Genomic DNA, 22,148 nt, shown 5'->3' with positions numbered 1-22,148 from the left:
GGCCACAATTTATTGCTCCAATATTTTATCTCTTTATGGGCTGTATTAAAATTCTGTACCCAGTGAATCTGTTCACCTGCCTTTTTCTCTGCTGTTCTAGCTGGGTTAACCAGGGCTTGTTCCCTGGAAATCCCTGCGACTTTGCTCCGTGCCCCTTCAAGAATAGTATCTGGGTACCCACGGGCTTTGAATTTTGCTGTCATGTTTTCCAAAGTCTGCTGAACCTCAGAGGGAGTACTGGTAATGCGCTTTGCTCTCAGGTACTGAGAATAAGGGAGACTTTTTATGGTGGCTGGGGGGTGGTAGCTATCTGCTCTTAAAATCATGTTCCTATCTGTCTTTTTAGAGTATAAGGAAGTGGAGATCTGATTATCTTGAATTTTTATCATCACATCCAAAAAAGCAATTTGTTCGAGATTCATCTGAAATGTGAATTTAATTGGACAATCCTTAAGATTAATGTCGTGTACTAATTTTTCAAAGTCCTCGGGACGTCCTCTCCATAGGAGTAGGACGTCATCGATGTACCTCTTGTAAAAAATAATTCTGTCTCTTACCTCTCTGTTGAAAAAGAATTCTTGTTCAACATCTACCATATATGTATTCACGTAAGCGGGGGCCACAGGGGACCCCATGGCACACCCACTTACCTGGAGGTAGTACTTATTATTAAAGAAAAAATAGTTTTTAGTGAAAACTACCTCGAGGAGAGACAGAAAAAAATTTAAATCCGGACCAACATATGAAGGATTGTCCAATAACAATTTTCTCGTTGCAGCCAAACCCCCCCCATGAGGGATATTGGTGTAGAGGCTGGTGATGTCCAGGGTGCACAACCAAGTGCCGTCCGGGACATCACCAACCTCCCGCAATTTCAACAAAAGATCAGTAGTGTCACGCAAATAGGTATCCCCACTCTGCACACACGGCTGGATGAAAGCATCCAAATATTGAGATATGTTGTTAAATAGTCCACCCCGGGCGGAGATAATCGGCCTGCCCGGGGGGTTCTCCAAATGTTTATGAATCTTTGGCAGTGTGTACAGAATGGGGACCCTAGGCTGCGACACTTTGAGAAAATCCCCAACCTGTTCAGAGATAAGCATATGAAACATTGCACCATCAATCAGCTTAAATATCTCTGCCTTATAAACATCTGTGGGGTCACCTCTCAATTGTACATACACATTGACGTCAGATAATTGGAGATAAATCTCATCACAATATTGTTGAACATTTTTTTTTTTTATATATATATATATATATATATATATATATATATATATATATATATATATATATATATATATATATATATATATATATATATATATATATATAATTTTTTATTTTTTGGGGGGGGGGGTGGTTCGGGCGTTTTGAGGATAGTGTTTGAACCACACAGAGTTAAATTCTTCAAATCATTAATTTTCTGTTTATGAGAGCTCACCAGGAAACCGCTAATTTGCACGACTTTGGGAATAACAAAGTGCAGAGGTAACGTTATCTAGCTCTGATGAGATTGTAAAAATATATGAACTGTCCTGTGACTCGGAATGAGTCCATTTCAAAAGTGTTGCTGGTACTCTTTACCTAGAACGGCGCCCATCGCGGCCATCGTGGGCATTGAATGCACTAAAATATCGGGTGCGACCGACGCGATGCCCGCGATTTCCCATAGGGAACAATGTTAAATTTCTCAATTGACCCGATTTTCCTGTTCAATGCCTCAATTGACCCGATTTTTCCATAGGAAACGATGTTAAATGGCCCACAGAGGCCAAATAGGCACCCTGAAGTGTGAAATGGCCCCTACAATTGTTAACGCCACCCCACGATCAACATGAACCCGAAGCGCGGCGAGCGCAGCGGTACGCGTCCTACGACTTTTTCATACCCCCTCTATCCACGTCGGCGTGGAGTTGAGAATAGAATAGTGTGGCGAGCGCAGCGAGCCACCGAGCCCGAAGCGTGGCGAGTGCACGCGGATACCTGTGAAGGTATCCGCGTCCCCTCGTGGGGCTCGCTGCGCTGGCCACGCTTCGGGCTCGGTGGCTCGCTGCGCTCGCCACACTATTCTATTCTCAACTCCACGCCGACGTGGATAGTGGGGGTATGAAAAGGTCGTAGGACGCGTACCGCTGCCCCTCGCGGGCTCGCTGCGCTCGCCACGCTTCGGGTTCACGTTGATCGTGGGGTGGCGTTAACAATTGTGGGGGCCATTTCACACTTCAGGGTGCCTATTTGGCCTCTGTGGGCCATTTAACATTGTTTCCTATGAAAAAATCAGGTCAATTGAGGCATTGAACAGGAAAATCGGGTCAATTGAGACATTTAACATTGTTCCCTATGGGAAATCGCGGGCATCGCGTCGGTCGCATCGCACCCGATTTTTAGTGCATTCAATGCCCGCGATTTTTTTACCTGCGATGACCACGATCAAAATCGTGGGCGCCGTGCTAGGTAAAGAGTACCGTGTTGCTTTCCTAAGCAGTCTGCGGGAGTGCCACACCCACCTATATGGGCAGATTTGGAGACAGACTTTCACTATCTTTTTTTTCTAAGCACCTTTTTTATTTTGTCAGCCAAAAGCTGGGTACAAGCTAAATGATATCTTGGACTATGTCATTTTGACCCAAAATGGAGTGTCAAAGCGTGTCCTTCCTCACATCTACTGATCTGCTTGCAATTCAGGTAGATCAGAAGATATGTTTAATGACCGCACACTCCTGGAAGTGGCCACTGTCGTACAATATATTTATTAGGTTGTGCCAACGGATCATTGTAGTGTGTACCCAGCATAACCGGGCCTGTTTTTGCACATCATCTCCCCATACTTCTATTAGACAGATGATGTAAATCTATCGGTCTCCTTGTTTTATTCTCTGCAATTTTACCCCTCATACAGTGGCTGTCATTTTTCGTCATCTAGACTAGAGGTCGCCAAACCAGTTATCGGGATCTTCCAACAGTTTATGCTTTCCAGACCACCCATGTATCTGTAGAAGATTATCTGCCCAACCAATCAATCAATTTACTAGTTGGAACAAAAAATCTGGTACTATCGGAGAAAATGCCAATCAACTATGTATCGTAGGGTCGACGTGCGATATATCAAGACTGTTTAGATCAAAGCCATTAGATAGACAGTGTAGCGTGAGCGACTGTACAAAGATAGCATGTGATCGACCAATAATAAGTCGACATGTGCAAGGTCGCCAATAATGTCTATGTAAATGCTGTCGATCTCCGTCATGCCGACCTTATGTTCCAGTCGACCTCAGATATGCGTCGATCTTATAAGTGTCTATCAAGTGGTGTCAACGACTGTATCCCATTTACTCCCATACACTGAAAAAATGGACAAAAACAGTAATTCAGACAAATTCGTTAACTCCGTTTGATTTAATCCATTTGGCTACAATTTTTGTCCATTCTTCAGTGGTTGGGTGCAAATGCACCCATTATAGTACAACAATTTCCTTCCAACCAGCAAATTGGTTAGTTGATTGGACAGAAAATAAGGTGCATGCAAAACGGCAGAAGCTTATTTGCTAATGCCCTGGTTTGAACACATTGGCATAAGAGCATGTTTCATAGATATGACACATGCATAGAGAATTGCTGATCTAAAAACCCAATTCTTATAATAAGTGTGCCTGTGCTGTAGGAGGATACTCCCAACACCAAAAATGTGTTAACCCCTTCAGTGGCAATCCCGAGAATTTTCCCGGCTGTGCCACAGTGCCCAGTCTGGCAAGCCCGGAAAATTCTTGGGATTGCCACTGTTTAGGGCCGGGTAGCGCTGCTGAGTTCACTCACTGATCTCAGGCAGCTACAGCACTACCCGGCTCCCTCCCCTCTGCGGCACCTCTGGCTCCCTCCTCCTCCCCCCTCCCCTCCGGGTTTTGTGTGAAGTCCCCAGCGCCGGCTTATGACAAGCTGGCTGGCGGGGACAGGGACGCGGCACGGGGGCTCAGGTCCGGGCAGCCGCTGATTGACAGTGCAGCGGCACTGCCCGGACCCAGGGACCAAGTGGTGTTTTTTTTTTAAGGGAGCGCTCCCCATAAAAAACTCGCCCAATGGGGAGTGCTCCCCCCCCCCCCCCAAAAAAAAACCCCACTACTGAAGGGGTTAAACACATTTCAGAGCCCTCTGTTCACATTATGGCCCTTATTCAGATCTGATCCCATTGCAAATTTGTTTTCAAAATGGGCAAAACCATGTTCACTGCAGGTGGGGAAATCTAACGCTCTCTATACGTTACATCTGCCCCACCTGCAGTGCACATGGTTTTGCCCATTTTGAGAACAAGTTTGTACTGTGATCAGATCTGAATAAGGGCCTATGGGGGGTTATTTTGGTTCACTCTTTCTGACAAGTTCCTTCTTAGATGGACAAAACCCTGTGCACTGCAGGGGGGCAGATGTAACTTGTGCAGAGAGAATTAGATTTGGGTGGAGTTTTATTTCAGTGTAAAAATAAAGCACAGTATTTTCCCTGCACAGAAACAAAACAACTCACCCAAATCGAATTCTCTCTGCACATTTTACATCTGCTCCCCTGCAGGGCACATGGTTTTGTCCTTCTAAGAAGGAATTGGTCAAAAAGAGTGACCCAAAATAACCCCTTATGCCACACAGCATCGCCAGTTCACATCTCTCCTATTAAATGAATCAGTAGTTACAGTCCTGTGACATCAGTATCCTTCTCACATGACTGCTAAAACGTCATAATTTGCAAACCTCAACACACATAAAATAACTAATAATGCCGATAAATATATACTTTATGATTTATTTCAACTTGTGTGTAATGTTGTTGCTAAGCAACATGATGCCAGCACACAGCTTCTTTCTATAAATACTATGAAGGTTTGGCAATTCACTGATTAGCAGTCAAAATTCTCTGTCCAAAAAAACTAGGCAATAACAGTCCTAAATATTTTTTAATAACCCAACTAAATATATAAAATCTCCAAAACTAATGTAACTTTTTCCTAGAAGTGCATATTCATTATGGCAAGTTATAAATGTATATATTACAAAATAATTTCCTGTACTATCTATAATCTGTTTATTTAGACATTTTTAGATCGAAAGGTGTCCAATGATCTATAAAGCCTTTTGAATACACAATCGCTTTAATTGTACCCCAACGATAATAGGACTGTAGGGATTAACCTAATGTTTAATTGTTTAGGTTGTTGTACTTTGGCGTTTCCACAGGTGAGATTCATGTGAGGGGGAGAAAGGTGGGGAAATATTGAGATGTGAGGTGTTTTTTTTTGCTAATCATTGATTGAATAGTAAGGTATTTAGTGTTCATTCTAGCACCCGCCATATTTGAAAACCCATGCAGTTCCTCTTCCCTGCCTGGGGTGTCGCTGTCTGCTGTGGTGTTTCTAGCACAGGTCTGGTTGGCATATCAGTGCTGATATACAGACCACACTGTGATAGAAGCACTACAGCAGACAGCGACACCCCAGGCAGGGAAGAGGAACTGCATGGGTTTTCAAATATGGCGGGTGCTAGAATGAACACTAGGTATTCACACATTTATGGAGCTATAATCTGGTGGTGTGCATTAGTAATTTGTATATTAAAGGATGCATTCTGTATTTGAGCAAAATGTATATTGCAATTGACAAAGATAAGGTGGACTTATAAAGGACAATCTATACAGTATGTAAATTAGTGGAGATAACAAGGGAGCAGTTAATATATAGCAGTTAATCTATTGTTATTTTAAACTAAATTCATGATGGTCCATAAAATAAATCAAACATTTGTTCAAATAAATTTTCGAATGACAACAAGCATGAAATTTAGTGATAAGAAAAGGGGATTACAAAGTGACAATGTTCTGCGATAGGCTAGATAAAAGAACACCATCTGCTTGAAAAAAAAGATAAAGCAATTTTGGTCAATTCAACCATCAAACTTAGAACCCTAGCCTCCAGGGACTGTAAACCTAAAACATTATATCTCATGTTCTAAATATTTTCAGAAACTGTACTGGGGTAAGGATTCTTATACATTGCCGGTCACTATTTTTATATTCATAGGATAAGGGGGAATTCTATTCTTGTATATCCCATAGTTCCAATGGGCGCCATCTGCTGGGCTGCTGGCATTGGCAATTTGGTGCTGAAACGGGACTTTTCCTGTCACATTCTTTATTTTGGTCGGGTTTAGCTGTTTTATGTGGCTAAACCAGACTCTAAAGAGAGCAATATCCATTGTCAATAGAATACTGCCACCTGATCTCCTGTTACTTTATACAGGCGATAGGGTGGTGAGAAATTGGAATTACCCCCATATGGTGTATGTCACAAACCTCTGTGTGCGGTTGTGTATACGGCCGCTTCCCTTACCTTCGCGCCTACTGCCTGTGTCACCTCTGGCTGCGGATCATGGCGCTATGTCCCCTGTGCCCCCTTGGGTCTTGCGTGGTGTCCCTTGCCAATTCCACGCTGGGCCCATGCTGCATGGGCACCGCCATATTTGTGGTGAGCTGACAGATTGGGCCAATCGTGCTGTCTGCTGGCCTGAACTCTGTGCTGTACTCCTGTGCTAGAATCATGGTATTCTAAGGTACTTCTTGGTTCTGATTAATGCTGCAACTCGTAGCCAATCACAGACAGGAAAGGGAGATATAAGTCAGGGTTCTGGCCCAACCTCCTTGCCTTGAACAATTTCTTATTCTGTTCCCTGAGTTCTTGCCTCCAGTGTCAGAAGTTCCTAGGCTCCAGGCTATCCATTACTTCCAGCGTTAACATCTCCTGTGTCCTGTTGCTGCTGATCCTTCACCTGCCAGTCATTGCTGCTTAATCCATCCCTGCGGTAGAGTTTCCAGCCATCCCCCGCAGAGTTCGCCGCTGGTCCTGGCTAGCTATCCCTGCTAGCTCCAAGGCTAGTCACCTATATTGGCTCCCAGGTCAACTCCTGTTATTGCTCCACATCAGTGACCATCTCCATCCTTGTCCTGGCCGTTGTCAGTAACCGTCGACATCCAGGTCCTGACTGTTGACAACTCCTAATGGCTCCCAGGCTGTCAACAGGCATCTCAGACTTTCAGGCTATCAACGGTTATCTCCGGCTCCCAGGCCATCGTCAACTCTTACAGCTTCCAGGCTGCCTACTGTCATCCCCGGCTTCCAGGCCATTGATTCTTACCTCCAGCTCGTAGGCTGGCAGTTATCCATCATCTCAAGACTTCCTGTTCCCTAGTCCTGCCTTCAAGTCCTGTATTCTCAGTATCAGAGGACCAGGGCAGGGGGCCATGACCGCCGGGTGCAGCAAAATCTAAAGCTCCTTACAGGGCTCCCTGGTGAAAACCACAGGCGAGTTAGTCTCCACGCCCCTGTTCCTGGTCTCCACCAACACTCTGGTCTGGCTGTTCCCTGGTATCCCAGTGCATAACTACACCATACATCAAGCCACCCTCCTTCCGGTTCCCAGCGCCCTCCACTGGTCCACCACCGTCACAGCCGACAACACTACAGACCCCAATGCTGACCGTGTCCTACAGAGAAGAACAAAACCTTGCATTAAAAGAAACAGCAGGTTGCGATATATATAGACGGGGCTCCACAAACATACATTATAGACATGTGTGGCTTCTTGCCACAGGAGGACACACCAGGACAACCAGTAATCTCCAGGAACTGTTCTGTGTGATTGGAAATAGCAAGTAGGGATGACTTTATCATGTACACTGCCTACATGTACCAAAGCCTACGTTCTACTTTAACTTTTACCTTTTATGTTATTCCCCCCTCCTCATCGGTCACACTCACCTCTTGCTCCCTTCATTTTTCCCAAATATCCTTCTATCAAGGTATCAGTGCAAAGCAGTGCATTGTGTATTTGGATGCCAGTGTCTGACCCACATTTGACACACATTGTTCCTCATTATTGCAGCTGCTGGAAAGCATTATTCTTAAATAGTCTCAACGGAGCTTATGATGAATACATAAGTATCTTTTTTTTGTGCTTGTTCCAAGCTATGACTTAAGCAAGCACCATGAAGATATATTCTCAATTAGGCTTAGAGGACTATTAGTGGTGCCGCAAAGTACACTCTGGTACACACTTCACATCTTTTTTTTGATTGTTTTATTTTGTTGCAGAACAAGAGTGTACTTCAGTATTCTATACAGACAAACAACAATCCTGTTTTTAGCTAGACTGCGTTATATCAATTGCTGAAGTAAGATTCTAATGTTAAGTGATCCTGAGTTGCATCATAGTGTCAGCACCTTCAGTAAGTAATTACAATTTAATCGCAGCAGCAATAGAGTAAGACATGGGTTAACTTAATTTTATTTTATAACCATGGCAACCACTGAATCACAGGGCACTAATGATGGTTTAAGATAACCAAACCTACTGCTCCGAATCGCTATAAATAACTTAAATGTTTGTCTTAATCATGTCTACACTCCAGTCTGTTCTTACATCACGTAGATCTATGTGTGCGCAGTCTGTGTAGTGCTTCAGTCTCTTGTCCGCACCTCTGATATCATCTTTGAAAATGGACCTTCACAAGTGAAGGCATCAATGTGGGAGGTTGATAAAGTTGAAACCTTGCAATTTGCTAGGAACCAGTGACATCACCAAGGCACTGCTTCACTAATATTAATTAGGAAATGACTGCTATTGTGTTGGCTGCATTCTGATTAATGTTATTACTCACCTTAAAGGTGAAAGACTATGCATTAAATGTAAACACATTTCTATGTTGAGTCCAGCGCTATCCTCCATCTGAGGCTGGGACTCATTTCATCAGGCAGTTGGGGATATTATCTACAAAGCGGCGGATTTCTGGCAGGTTTGAGCTTTGGCATTAATATTAAGCGTAAAACTCAAACACATCCTGCTGCATTGTTAGTGTTCCCCTTAAGCTGAGTACATTTTAGCCGATTTTACTAAATTATATACATGATAACTATATTGTTACCCATATTTTCGTCCATATTGTTTGATCTGTATACATAATGGGGTTATTCTGGTTTACTCCTTCTGGCAAATTCCTTCTTGGATGGACAAAACCATGTGCACTGCAGGGAGCAGATGTAAAATGTGCAGAGAGAATTAGATTTGGGTGAGTTATTTTGTTTCTGTGCAGGGTAAATACTTACTGCTTTATTTTTACACTGCAATATAGATCTCACTTTGAAGTAAAACCCCACCCAAATCTAACTCTCTCTGCACAAGGAACCTCTTCCTCTGCAGTGCACATGGTTTTGTCCATCCAAGAAGGAATTTGCCAGAAGGAGTAAACCAGAATAACCCCCTATATGGTTAATGATGGGTGTTCCCGCAGGTTGTTAGTAACCCCCTCTGTCATCTGTACATGCAGTCAAATCATGACTTTCTGGTCAACAACCGTGAGTTCCTAGATGTGGCTGCTGAATGACATTATTCATTTCAAGTGATTTATATATTCCAGTGGTTCTCAAACTTGGTCCTCAAGGACCCCCAACAGTGCACATTTTCCAGGTCACCTAGCAGGTGCACATGTGCCCTCATTATTCACTGGCACATTTTAAAAGATCACAGGTGGAGCTAATTATGTCACCTGTGACTGTGGAGACCTGGAAAACGTGCACTGTTGGGGGTCCTTGAGGACCGAGGTTGAGAAACACTGGTATATTCTACTACTGCATTAGGTTTTAGAGCTCCCGTTTATGTGTATGGCACTGTAATGTAGAAAAAAAACTATCCATTTCCCTGCCATCATAACATTCAGCCACATACAAATTGCCGTTCCTGTTTAAAGTTGAACACCGTAATAGAAAAAAAAAAACTTGAAACTTCTGTGAGACCGCAGGGACCCTGAAAGCCTTTATGCTGCCTGTAATTGTCAGTGTATCATGTCTATGCCACCTGCTGATTATATATTTTCTACATCACTGATTAGAATCAATCAATATGTCAGATTCAGCTGGTTCCGTTCATCAACTAGTAGCCAATCCACCCACAAAACATTTCTGTTTTTCTGAGGCACCTGTGCTGTTTCCCTATTAATTTCCTGACAGATCTCCAAGACTCTCATTGGCAAAAACAGACCCAATTACAGGATTTGCTCTATTGTAATTGAATAAAGACATCTTTGGTTGATAGATATTTTGGATCACTCCCATTATCCCTTTCAGCATGTGGAAATTAACTAGAAATTGAGGGTTTTTTACAAACGTGCAAGTGTGCAGTAATATACACCTGACTGGCAGGTTAGTTCATATTTAAATTAAACCAAGGGTCCCAGAGCTTGCTTAAATATGGCATCAGCATAATTATTAACAGTTTCCTATATAGTGCAGCAAATTCTGTTGCGCTTTACAATTGGAAACAGTGATAAAACAAACTGGGGAGTTAGACAGTCAAAAGATAGGAGGGCCTGCTCGCAAGCTTACACTATATAGAGAAATGTATATGTCATTACTAGGCATTTTTTCTAGGCATCCCAGAACTCGGGATTGAAAAATGCCCAATCCTAGGATTGGCATCCCTAATAATTAAAAACCCTGCCCCACATATTTACTTGCAGGTGCAGTGCGGTGGGGAGCTATGTGGTGTAGCGGGGGGGGGGGCAATTCTGCCAGAAGCCGGGTGGGCAGGCTGCTTGTCCTGGTGCCAAGCCTAGATGCAATAGACGTGGCAGGAGGTCAGCTCGCCCAGGACAAGTTGTGCTGTGCGGCCTGGGCAGCATGACCTCTGACCTCATTATGCTGCGCAGAGCTGCATTGCCAGGGAAGGGAGAAGCCAAGCAGCGCCTGAGCACCCGCTCAGACGCTGCCCGCATGCGCAGTCTAGTCTCAAAATCCTGGGATTGGAAACTCCAATCCCAGGATTGTAATCCTGGAGTTTTGAGGGCCAAATCACTGGGATCCCGCCGATTCCGGGATTGGACACCCTCTTTATTACACTTTACAGTTGGGAATAGTCCCAGAGCCATATAAAAGGCCAAATGGGCCTGGGAATGAAAATAGGTAGTATTTAATATATGGAAAAATAGCCAATTGCGACAATGATAAAAAAAAAAAAAACAGATTTAACATAAATAAAGATTTAAATAAGTAAACCATAAAATACAAATTCATACACACCGGCTGGTGGTTCTAAAGTGTCAGTGGTTAGTACATCATAACCCATGTATTTTGTTAGACCAGTTACTGGTTAGTAGGGGTAAAAAATTTCATCCATTCAATAAAGGCCCGTTTGCCTTTTCTATATAACCTCAAGAAAACTGTTGCTGAGGTAACATAATAATTGTTTTTAAAAATGCTGAGAATCCAAGGTATAACACTCCGCTTAACTAACAAGGGCAAGGGTGTTATACTTGCAGTCTTCGCTGTGTTTCCAGTCCACCTCTCAGCTGTGTTTCAAGTCCATCAGTGCGGGTGCTGGCCAGCAGTAGTTTATAGCCACAAGATATTGCAAACTTACGTGTTTCCCCGCCTTAGTGCATCGGTGGCTTTCTCAAAGATCCTATCACGTCGCAAGTCTTAAAGCCCGTACACATGGTGGGATTCCTTTTGTATTTAATCCCAATTTGAGAGAGGACACAGTGTACCCATTAGATTTTGACTAGTACAGATGTGTACTATGGGGCCAATTTAGGATTGCTCTCAGTGATCCGAAATCAGCCCCAGCCCTATGGCCGGTGTTTCCACATGCAAATTTCTGCGCATGTGCAAACCCAGATAATGAACGGCTATAGCGAGTTACACACTCGCCGGGCCGCTCTCTGTGGGGCGTGGGTGGCGGGGCCAAAACCGGGGCACGCCCATGGGAGGACCCGGCATTTTATGGGTGAAAGTTGGGCTTTCCCATGGGTACGTGGAAGGGCCAGTTCCTGCCGGGAGCGGGCAGCTGACGTCAGCATGCATCCGTGCTATGCACCCGCCACAGCTGCACATTGCTTTCGTTACTGGTCCGCAGTCACTCCACCGTCAGGTAAGAGTGCTAGTGTACTAGGTGGCGGTCTTACCAGTTAGCATCTGTTCTGGCAGAGGTACAGTTAAAGCAGCTGTATATGGGAGTGTGTAAAGCTCCCTGTGTTATATGTGTAAAGAAAAAGAAGTATACATAGCTAGGTTTTACTGAATAAAAAAGTTACACCATTTAACCAATATAATGCATTTATTATACAATGGGCAGTATTCAATTAGAAAAATTCTCTGTGTTTTATGGAGAATTTGTGCTTTGTTCGCCTTGGACGGAGCATTTTGCTCTCCAAAAGCGAGCAACCCTATTCAATGTGAAATATTCGCCGTCTTTCTAATTGATTTTCGCCATCTCTCTCTGTGTAGAAATTCTCCATCTTTTGATGGAGAGCTGGAATGTGAACTTTTAAACTAAAAGGTTTTTTTTTTTAATTTTGGTGTCAAACAATCAGGTTTTTTTTTCTGTGAAGGGGCATGTTATTTTTATTCATGTGCTTATAGCACATGAATATATATTTAATTTAAAAAAATATATTTTTTTTTAATTTTTTTTACACAGTGCAGCCAGCAGGGGGCCGGAGCGCTCGAGCCGCTCATTAGATATTCATATATTCACTGCACCCGATCGTCAATATGCACGATCGGGTGCAGTGAATACTGGGTCCCCCGCTGGCTATAGGGGGGGGCAGCCTGTGCTGCCTTGGTCCCGGGGAGCCCACCTCCCCTCCACATTCCTCTGGAGCAGCCAGGGAGACTTTAATCTCTCTGGCTGCTTCCGTCCCCCGGCTCCCTGAAAGCTCCCTGCCACGGACGCTCGTCCGCTGCAGGGGTTAAGACTCGCCGCGAGTGGCGGCGAGTCTTAAATACATTGAATAGTGGGAGCAGGAGGCTCCGGAACATGGAGAGTGCATGGCGAGAGAAAAAATCTCTCGCCATGCACAGAGAATTTTTTTCATTGAATACTGCCCAATGTAAAAAATTAGACCTTATCTATAGAGAATTCTCTTAGTAGGTCAAGGAAAAAGGGGCATATATTAAATACAGTCTGGATGGGTATTTGCTCCAGTGAAGGGGATTAAAGCAACAGTTCAATGCACCAATGAGGTTGAATAGTTTTTATGGGTTTTCAATGGAGGAAGAGAGAAAAAAGATAACTCTGGCTGGGGGCACCATTGAATCACAGACCAATATATGCAAAAATCTGCGGTATTTAAAATTATGAGTCTTTATTGGTATGCTCTAAAATAATGGTATACCTGGTCTTAAGATTAAAATGTAAGCGCCATATATTTTCAAAGCGCTTACATTTTAATCTTAAGGACCAGATATACCATTATTTTAGAGCATACCAATAAAGATTATAAATTTTAAATACAGCAGATTATTGCATATATTAGTCTGTGATTCAAGGGTGCCCCCAGCCAGAGTTATCTTTTTTCTCTCTTCCTCCCTTGGAAACCCATAAATACTATATTTATACTCCGGGGTGCACCACTGACAGTCCACCAAACCGGCACTCGGAGGCCAATTTCCTCGATAGTGCACAGGACCTATACACCTTAAACTAAGGCTATTGTCAGTTATCACAGACCTACCCATTAACCTCAAACCTAACACATACTCGAGTGGACATCTACCACCAATCGGTGCGGTTTTACTCTCATCTCCCCACTTTGCCTTCCCAACTACTGTACATGAGGTTGAATAGTTACCAGATAAAGGGTTGAATAATCTGTCTCCTGTATTTGTGAGGAGAATTTAGAAAGGTCCCGGAGAATTGTCCAGCATTATGGATCCGGATTAACGCATGTAAACACGTTTTCTTCAGGAGCAGTGTTGTTATCGCCCAGCAATTAAGCATGCTGGACATTAATCGGTCAGGGCCTGTGTTCTCATCGAAATGGCTACAAATGAACAGGTTCTTACTACAAACCACCAACCTTGCTATAAAATTAATTGTATTTTATTTGCATGTGAAATTTTTGCACTGGCCGCCTAGCATTATAATAATGTTGTAACTAGTGAATTACTTTAAAACAATATTAGCTGGAGCAAACGGTTATTCCTAAAAGTTATTCTGTAATATATATGTGTGTGTATGTATATTATCCTGATGACGGGTTATTGCTGTTAAAGCCCGAAACGTTGATAAGCAGCATCGTGTGGTAACCTCCTTTTTTTTGGAAAAATTTGCAATCTGGTTTGCTCTGTATATACAATATAACAGATGGATAGATAGACGTATAGATTATTTAGCTTTTTATTATGTACCCTTTATACATCTGTACATGAGTGTTTGCACCATATAATGAGAAACATTGCTGGTTTAGGATATACCTTCTGAACTATAAATCCTGCTTTTCCTTCGCAGTTTGCCGACAAGTTCCAGGAAGTTAAAGAAGCTGCAAAATTAGCCAGAGATCGATCGCAAGAAAAAATGGAGACTTCCAGTAACCATTCCCAAGTGAGTTCTCCTGCTTTCATACATATTGTACTGGCTTGTAAAGAACATGTAATGAATAATTATTGTGTTAGAAAACATTCTTTTCATAAGACTTTGAGATAGATGCATAATGTTGTCCAATACATAATATTCACATATATTAAAAATAAAATTGCGAATGATTGTGGACTGATGTGAAGCTGGAACATGTTGTAGAAAAGCAGGAGACCCAGTGGTTGCCCGTCACTTCAAGCATTTCCATAGATTTCCAATAAAACTTCCAGTCCATGACTAATTGCTATTGTTACTGCTTAACCCCAGGGCAAAAATAGTGCTTGTGTGTATTTATAAAACCTGTATGTGTCTGTGTGTAGAATCGTGCCGCTGCTTATGGTCTGACCTCTTCAGCAAGTAGTGAGCATTCGCTGTCCAATGCTGATTATCCTGATGATAATGTACAGATGCAGCACATGCCCAAATGTCTTTTATGGCTGAATGAGTCTGCTGTGCAATTTCATAGGCCCATGTAATCAGGGCCATCTTAACACTAGAGCAGACCCCTGGGCAAAATAATTTGAGGGCCCCACACACACCTATGTGCAGCAGCGGTGGTGATTCGGGCAGCAGCGGTGGGAACTTGTTGTAGCACTATTTGCCGTGCGGGAAGCACTGCTGGTTTTTGAAAGATTGGCCGGACGCTCTCCCTGCTGCCATGATCCCCGCCACCGGCCGCAGAAGCTCCCCATGGGCAGTGCCATCTTCCCCATTGGGGTGGGCCCCTTGAAACCTTGGGCCCCTGGGCAACTGCCCAATGGAAAATATGGCACTGCATGTAATATGGTGGTCTCCAACCAGTGGCTAGCCATTTTGTATTCTTAATTGATTGTAAATAGTGTAGCCTATACAGTATAAAGCAGCAGTGAGAACTACAGTTTACATTGAATGACAGCCTGAGGCTGTTTTTTTAAATGGTCGGGGGATCCCAATACACCTGTTGCCTTTCTTAGAGGTGCCCATACACGGGGCGATGCAATGTGATCTGGTACAAAAAGTATGGTCTGCACAGACTTTTTGTACTGTGTGATGTGATGTGGGCAGGAGCGCTCAACACATAGGAATAATGCTCCGTGTATGGGTACCATTAAGCCACCATTGCTGCCAACTGTATTATAAGCTGGTATTTTCAGGGCAGCCGAGAGGGGGGGGGAGCGGGTACTAATTACCCGGACCCAGGCTTGCTGGAGGGGCCCCGCAGGGGCCCTGGTCCGACCCCTCCCTCCCCCCTATGTCCCTCCCGGGTAGCAACAGCAGCACACACTTCTACAGCATGTGCTGTGCTGACAGCAGGCTCAGCATGAGTGTCTCACTGACAGCGTGAGAGGTCATGCTGAGCCTGCTGTCAGCACATGCTGTAGGTGTGTGCTGCTGCTGAGATTACAGTTTTAAGAGTTTTCTTTCACCCTCCTCTAAACATTTTGGGGGCGTGGGCTAAGAGTGGGAGGTGCCCGCGCTGCCAACACTTAGGCCACGCCCCCAAAATTTTACCGGGGCCCGGCATTCCTCTCGGCTGCCATGGGTATTTTCACAAAGCACACAATGAGCAGTAATTAATGCTCTTTTGCTAGCAGTGCTGATTGCTCACTGCCACAGCTCATGGGTCAGTATTCAGCTGACCCCCCTGGACACGCCGATTCCACGCCGCTGGGTTTTTACAGGACGAACGGAAACGGCGTGTGCGGCCACAAAATCAGCGAGGTTTGCGGCATAATGCAGCAGGCTCCCTGCATTAGCTGCAAACCCCGCCATTTGGGGTGAATCCTCGCCGTCTTCTGACAGCAAGGATTCCCCTGGAACATTGAATAGGGTGAGCGGTCGGTGTGAGAGTGGTTTGTTTTCTGCGATCCTCACCATTTAACCCCTTCGCCGGCCGCATTAAATATGGCCCAGTATCTACAATACCTTCCAGATGAAGTGTAGAAGATGAGCATAGCAACCAATTAACTTCTAGCTGTCATTTTATAGATTGTTAAATAAATATGTAGAATCTGGTTGGTTGCCTTATCAACGTATCCCCTTTCTCAAAGCTTTAACACGTCTCTCCTTATAGTGCCATCTGATCGCAGAAAAACGTATTGTACGGAATTTCTATTTTGACCCTGTAGGATCAAAATCCTTTGCGTTGAACATTTTGTTACATTCTACATTTGGTGTCCCATGAATGGTAATGCAGAGCCTTGTTTTAAAATGTTGCTTTAGCAACTACAGTATGTAGCAGGATATTCACTAGGTCAGACATTCCAGGTGACATTTAAGGAAATGGTACTTGTGAGTTATCTGGGCGCCCGATTTCTAAATCGGGTCGGATCGGGCACATCGCATCGCATGCGACCATCGGATGCGATGCGATGACCCGATTTTTCCATAGGAATCAATGTTAAAATGGACGGAGTCCATTTTAACATGGAATTCAGTGGGGAAAAGGGGTCCTTTTCATACCCCTACTATCCAAGTGGGCATGGAGTTGGATATAAACCTGTGGCGAGCGTAGCGAGCCCCGCGAGGGGACACAGAATACCGTCCCCTCGCGGGGCTCGCTTCGCTCGCCACGCTTCGGGCTCGGTGGCTCGCTACGCTCGCCACAGGTTTATATCCAACTCCATGCCCACTTGGATAGTAGGGGTATGAAAAGGACCCCTTTTCCCCATTGAATTCCATGTTAAAATGGACTCAGTCCATTTTAACATTGATTCCTATGGAAAAATCGGGTCATCGCATCCGATGGTCGCATGCGATGCGATGCGATGCAATGCAATATCGCATCGCATCTGATTGTATGCCTTAACTTAAGGCATACAATCAAAAAATCGGGCGCCCAGATAACTCATAAGTACCAAGGAAATTTGTAAAAAAGAATAGGTGTATTTGTATCCAGAAATACACTTATTTTTGACATTTACTATCCCAAAAATATGGCAATTCGTAGTCGTATTCATGTGCTATCAATACGAATACGAATTGCCGTATTTTCGGGATAGTAAATGTCAAAAATAAGTGTATTTTTGGATACAAATACACCTATTTTTTACAAATTTCCTTTAGTAAATTTCCCCCTTAATGAGATGAAATATCCCGACTTTTGAGATTTTTAGTTAAAAAAAAAAGGAATTTGCACGTTTCCAAAATCTCCAACTTAATAGGATGCCGTAAAAATCGCGCTTTTTTGCCATGAAAATTGCACATTCTGGCCTGTCGATTTTTCAACACACTTCAATTCGCATCCAGTTCCATGGGGTGGGGTGGGGGAGGGGGGGGACTTGTTTTGGCAACTGGCGTAGGTGTTTTAATGAAGTGGGACACATCACTTTGTTTCCCCAAGAAGAAATCTCATGTGGAGGGCCCAGTCGGGAAACCTGTGGCCACGGTCCTGTGTGTAGGAATACCTCAGGAGAGACCCCATGACCATCTAAAACCAGTCCAGGTAGGACAAAAGGTGGCCCTTGGGCTGATAGACTCGGGTGCAGATCTGACTCTTATAGATTCAGTACTGGTGGGCCCGGAAAGCATTATCCGGTACTTGTTTCCTAGCACGGCGCCCATCGCATACCGTATTTAGTGGTGTTCGATGCGATGCGATCTTCCCGTTAAATTAACAGGAGTGCTTGTACAATAAATATCGCATAGCATCGCATGCCAACAAATGGCATGCAATGTGATGTGTTTATTAATTGTACAAGCTCCCTGATGGGTGCTTACAATGTTAAATGCACCCCCACTATCAACGCCAACCCGAAGTGTGGCGAGCGGCGGTGGTACGCGTCCTCCGACCTGTTCATACCCCCACTATCCACGTCGGCGTGGAGTTGATTTTAGATAGTGTGGCGAGCCCGAAGCGTGGCGAGCGGACACAGAATACGAGCCCGAAGCGTGGCGAGCGGTCGCGGAATACATTTAAAGTAATCCGTGGCCCCTCGCCACGCTTCGGGCTCAGTGGCTCGCTGCGCTCGCCACACTACCTAAGTTCAACTCCACGCCGACGTGGATAGTGGGGGTATGAAAAGGAGGACTCGTACCGCCGCCCCTTGCTACGCTTCGGGGTGGCGTTGACAATGGGGGTGCATTTAACATTGTAAGCACCCATCAGGGTGCTTGTACAATTAAAAATCGAATCACAGCGAATGCAGCTATATTGCTTGCGATGTGATAAGATGCACTTCGAGCAAAATCGGGGGCGCCGTGCTAGGAAACAAGTACCCCTTATCCCAGGAAAGACTATTGCTGTAGCGGGAGTGGGAGGGATCCACCCTGATGTTCCTATTGCTAGAGTATATCTTGACTGGGGGGTTGGGAGAGCCATCCGTGATATTGGGGTGCTGGACAATTTACCTGCAAGTGTGCTTTTGGTGACTGATCCAGGGATAATGCACACTACCCTATGTAAATTAAAGTGATGTTGGTAATGATTGTGGTACTAGCTAATGCTTCTGTTCCTCAGGTGACCGCTGCTGATCCGCATAACATTATCACAAATGTATGTGATGTTAAGATTGTTGCCGACTTGTGTGTACCAGAACCGAACACTTTGCAGTTTCACAGGGCAGAAGTGTGTCATAATGCATGTCCTAATGTAGAGTTGTGTGATGTATCATTACCAAATGTTCTGTTACCAGGGGTTGGGGAGAATACTAATGCAACTCATGTACTAGCAGTCCTGAGAAGGAGGGCAGCAGACCAGAAAAGCTGTGATTTAACCCCTGCATGTGGGGAAGGGGACTCACCAGCAAGAGATCCTCCACACCCCTCCCCTCCTGTAGAAGTCACCAGCTCAGACACTGTCCTGGGGAGAGGGGACCATTACCTGCCTGGTTTCCCCACACAGATCAGCTGCTCAAAAGTGAGGCATTCAAGGCAGAACAATAAATGGATCCTACCTTGGCCTTGCTGAGATCAGACAGGATTTTTGTACAAAATGGGCTGTAATATAGTGAGCCCAATGCCTCCGAGGTACCTGAGGACAAGGGTCCTGGCAGACAGTTGGTTGTTCCCTAGATCTATATGGAATGTTTACTAAAAATAGTGGAAAAAAAGGTTGACATGGGGGTTTTCACCGTTTTTTTACCAGAATGTCAGCACAGTAGACATGGACACAGTTTAAAGTGCACCGCTTCCCCTCGCTGCGCTTGCAATGTGTCAGGCGCGGTGCCTCACTGTGCTCGGCACACTATTTTATTCTCCCACTACGCCCTAGTGGATGGTAGGGCATGAAATACCGCCTGTCGGTACATGTCGGCTCAAAGAACAGTGAAAAACCCCATGTCGACCTAGACAGTGTCAAACTAATGACCTGTTGACCTAGAACCATGTCGATATTTTCCTATGTCGACCTTTTCCCATGTCGACCTTTTCCCATGTTGACCTAATGACTGTCTACAATCATGCGGTAGACCAAATGACCGCATCCCACATGAACAGGAATGCAGCCACCTACTGTAGCTCCTGCCATGCATGCCAGCTGGTTGGAATATCTGGAGGTATGTGCCGAGCCCCTCTGATTTCATTGCCAGTCATATCTGAGCCATTTGAAAGAGTTGCCATAGATATTGTGAGGCCCCTAGCTATACCCAGTAGCTGGAGTACATCCTGACTGTGGTGGACTATGCCACAAAGTACCCAGAGGCTGTAGCTCTCTCTTCCATCCTCGCAGATAAAGTAGAGGATGCTGTCCGCCATTGTCTCACGGGTGGGGTTCCCGAAAGAAATGTTAACCGAGCAGAGTACCCAGTTTATATGCAAATAGCAAGTAGCAGGGGGGACTCCCAACTGCCCCCCCGCTCCACGGCACACTGCTGGCCCCTGGGTGGGACGCGGGACTGTCCCGTGAAAATCAGGCCACAGGAGGTATGTCTGTTTTATACCGGAGAATACAGGTTATTGTTTTGTAAATATACTAAACAAGTGTCCTTTTCAATGGGCCATGGGCAGTTTCTGCTGTTCGATTTTCATGCAGAAGAAAAGTGCTTGTTTTCTGTGACTGTTAGTGTGTTAGGAGCCTTTTCCTGCATTTCTACATATTTCTATTCATATTGCACCACAGGGTGAATGCAGTTTTCATGCTGTTCCACTTAAATGTTTTAGCCTGTAGCGAACACGTTACTTTCATGTAATTAGCAGCACACACTCCTCTGTATCCGCGTATAATACTTTGTAAACCCTTGTGGATTACTGGAATTAGTGTTTTGTTAGGAATATTGTTTATGAATGTAACATACCACTAATGTTTACAAAAACATACCACACATTGTTATACAGGTGGAGTAACTGCTAATACGATCACTTCTGTCAGAGCTCCTGTCCCTGGATGTGATTTAAAAAACAAACGTACGTGTGTGGTATATCATGTGTTATTACCACAGATAGCGGTTATGAGGAATTACAATTATCGGGTCTAAAAACCAATGATTTATAAATGTGCCCCTTTTTATGTTTTTGTTGATCTAGTAACTTAGTGACTGATTATTTTTACTTACATTTTTTGGTCTATGGTTTTGTGCAGCTGTGAGCAATTAGTTTTTTTGCTTTTAATTTGCATTCCCAAATCTATAAGGTAATGGTAGGGGATTGGTACTAAATTCCGGTGGTCAAAATCCCGACGCCGAAATCCTGACAAGGGGGGGACGTGGATCGCCCATCCTTGCGGCCTCGCTATGCAGCGGGCCTGGTGCCGAGCGTATTCTCCATCTATGGGTGTCGTAGACACGCATAGAGGGAGAAAGTGTCGGGATTTCAAACGCCGGGATTCTAATTGCATCCCAATGGTAGGAAGCTGTCCTTGTATGATTTGTAGTGTGCTATTACAATTTACAGCCTGTGCTCTGTTTAATAGATCTGGCCCCATATGTTGACAGGTAATTTAACAGTTTGCTATCCAGTTATTTCTTAAAAATCCGATGTAAATAGCTGAAGGCTGGCACTGTCCTTCGGGGGAAATGTAGGAAACCTTCTAAATAGGACACCTGGGGAAGTTGTCCCTTAACAACAAGTCAGGTTGTAGGTATCATTGACAAAGTACATTCTATGCAATGGTAGCTAGCAACTGATTGGTTGCAAAAGGCAACTTCTCCACCTGGGCTTTATTGAAGTTTTGATACATCTCCCCCTTAATAATATGGCTTTGTGATATAAGCGGAAACTGGGAAACATTCCTGTAAATCCTAATATACTCCTATATGGAGAGCAAGGAATTTCTCTATTGGAAGATATACACAGAAACGGGTGATCATAGGCGCTGTATCCTCACTGTGTGAACCCGCACACTATATTCAGTTCTTCCGTCCAGATGTCCCAAATAAGACACTGTTAACTGACCTGTAATCAGTGTCCTATGTGCACATAAGGGCACATATTTAACACTCCCTCTGATCCACCATACAGCTTCAAGGCATAAACACCACAGTCCCACAACCGGAGACCGTTGAAATAAAAACTCACTGGTCAGGGCCCTGTGTTCCTTGAAAGGTATCTTTCGTCAGGTTCCTCTCCCAATTTGTGGCATCGGTAATTATCCACTCCAATTGGCAGTAAAAAACACACTTTATTGTTATGACATAGTCCAATATTCCATAAAACAAGTAAAAAAATCCATAAAATAAAATAGGGAGAGTCCAATATTCCATAAAACAAGTAAAAAAATCCATAAAATAAAATAGGGAGACACCTGGTACTTGCAAGTTTATTGGGTAATTTTCCTATCCAGAT

At 44.2% G+C, this 22,148-nt stretch overlaps 1 protein-coding gene across 1 annotated transcript in view; it reads left to right on the top strand.

Annotated features, from left to right (window-relative positions):
- HOMER2 (homer scaffold protein 2) overlaps positions 1-22,148 on the top strand; it is a 120,760-nt gene that overhangs the window by 77,754 nt on the left and 20,858 nt on the right. Inside the window, exon 4 of the mRNA XM_083183996.1 lies at positions 14,325-14,417. Within this exon, the coding sequence (XP_083040122.1) occupies positions 14,325-14,417 (93 nt within the window). The remainder of the gene's footprint in view (positions 1-14,324; positions 14,418-22,148) is intronic.

The sequence above is a fragment of the Crinia signifera genome, chromosome 4 (assembly GCF_055691185.1).
Source record: "Crinia signifera chromosome 4, ASM5569118v1, whole genome shotgun sequence".
Classification (NCBI taxonomy): domain Eukaryota; kingdom Metazoa; phylum Chordata; class Amphibia; order Anura; family Myobatrachidae; genus Crinia; species Crinia signifera.
Note: the sequence above shows the minus strand (reverse complement) of the source record. Positions and strands in the feature narration are given on the sequence as shown.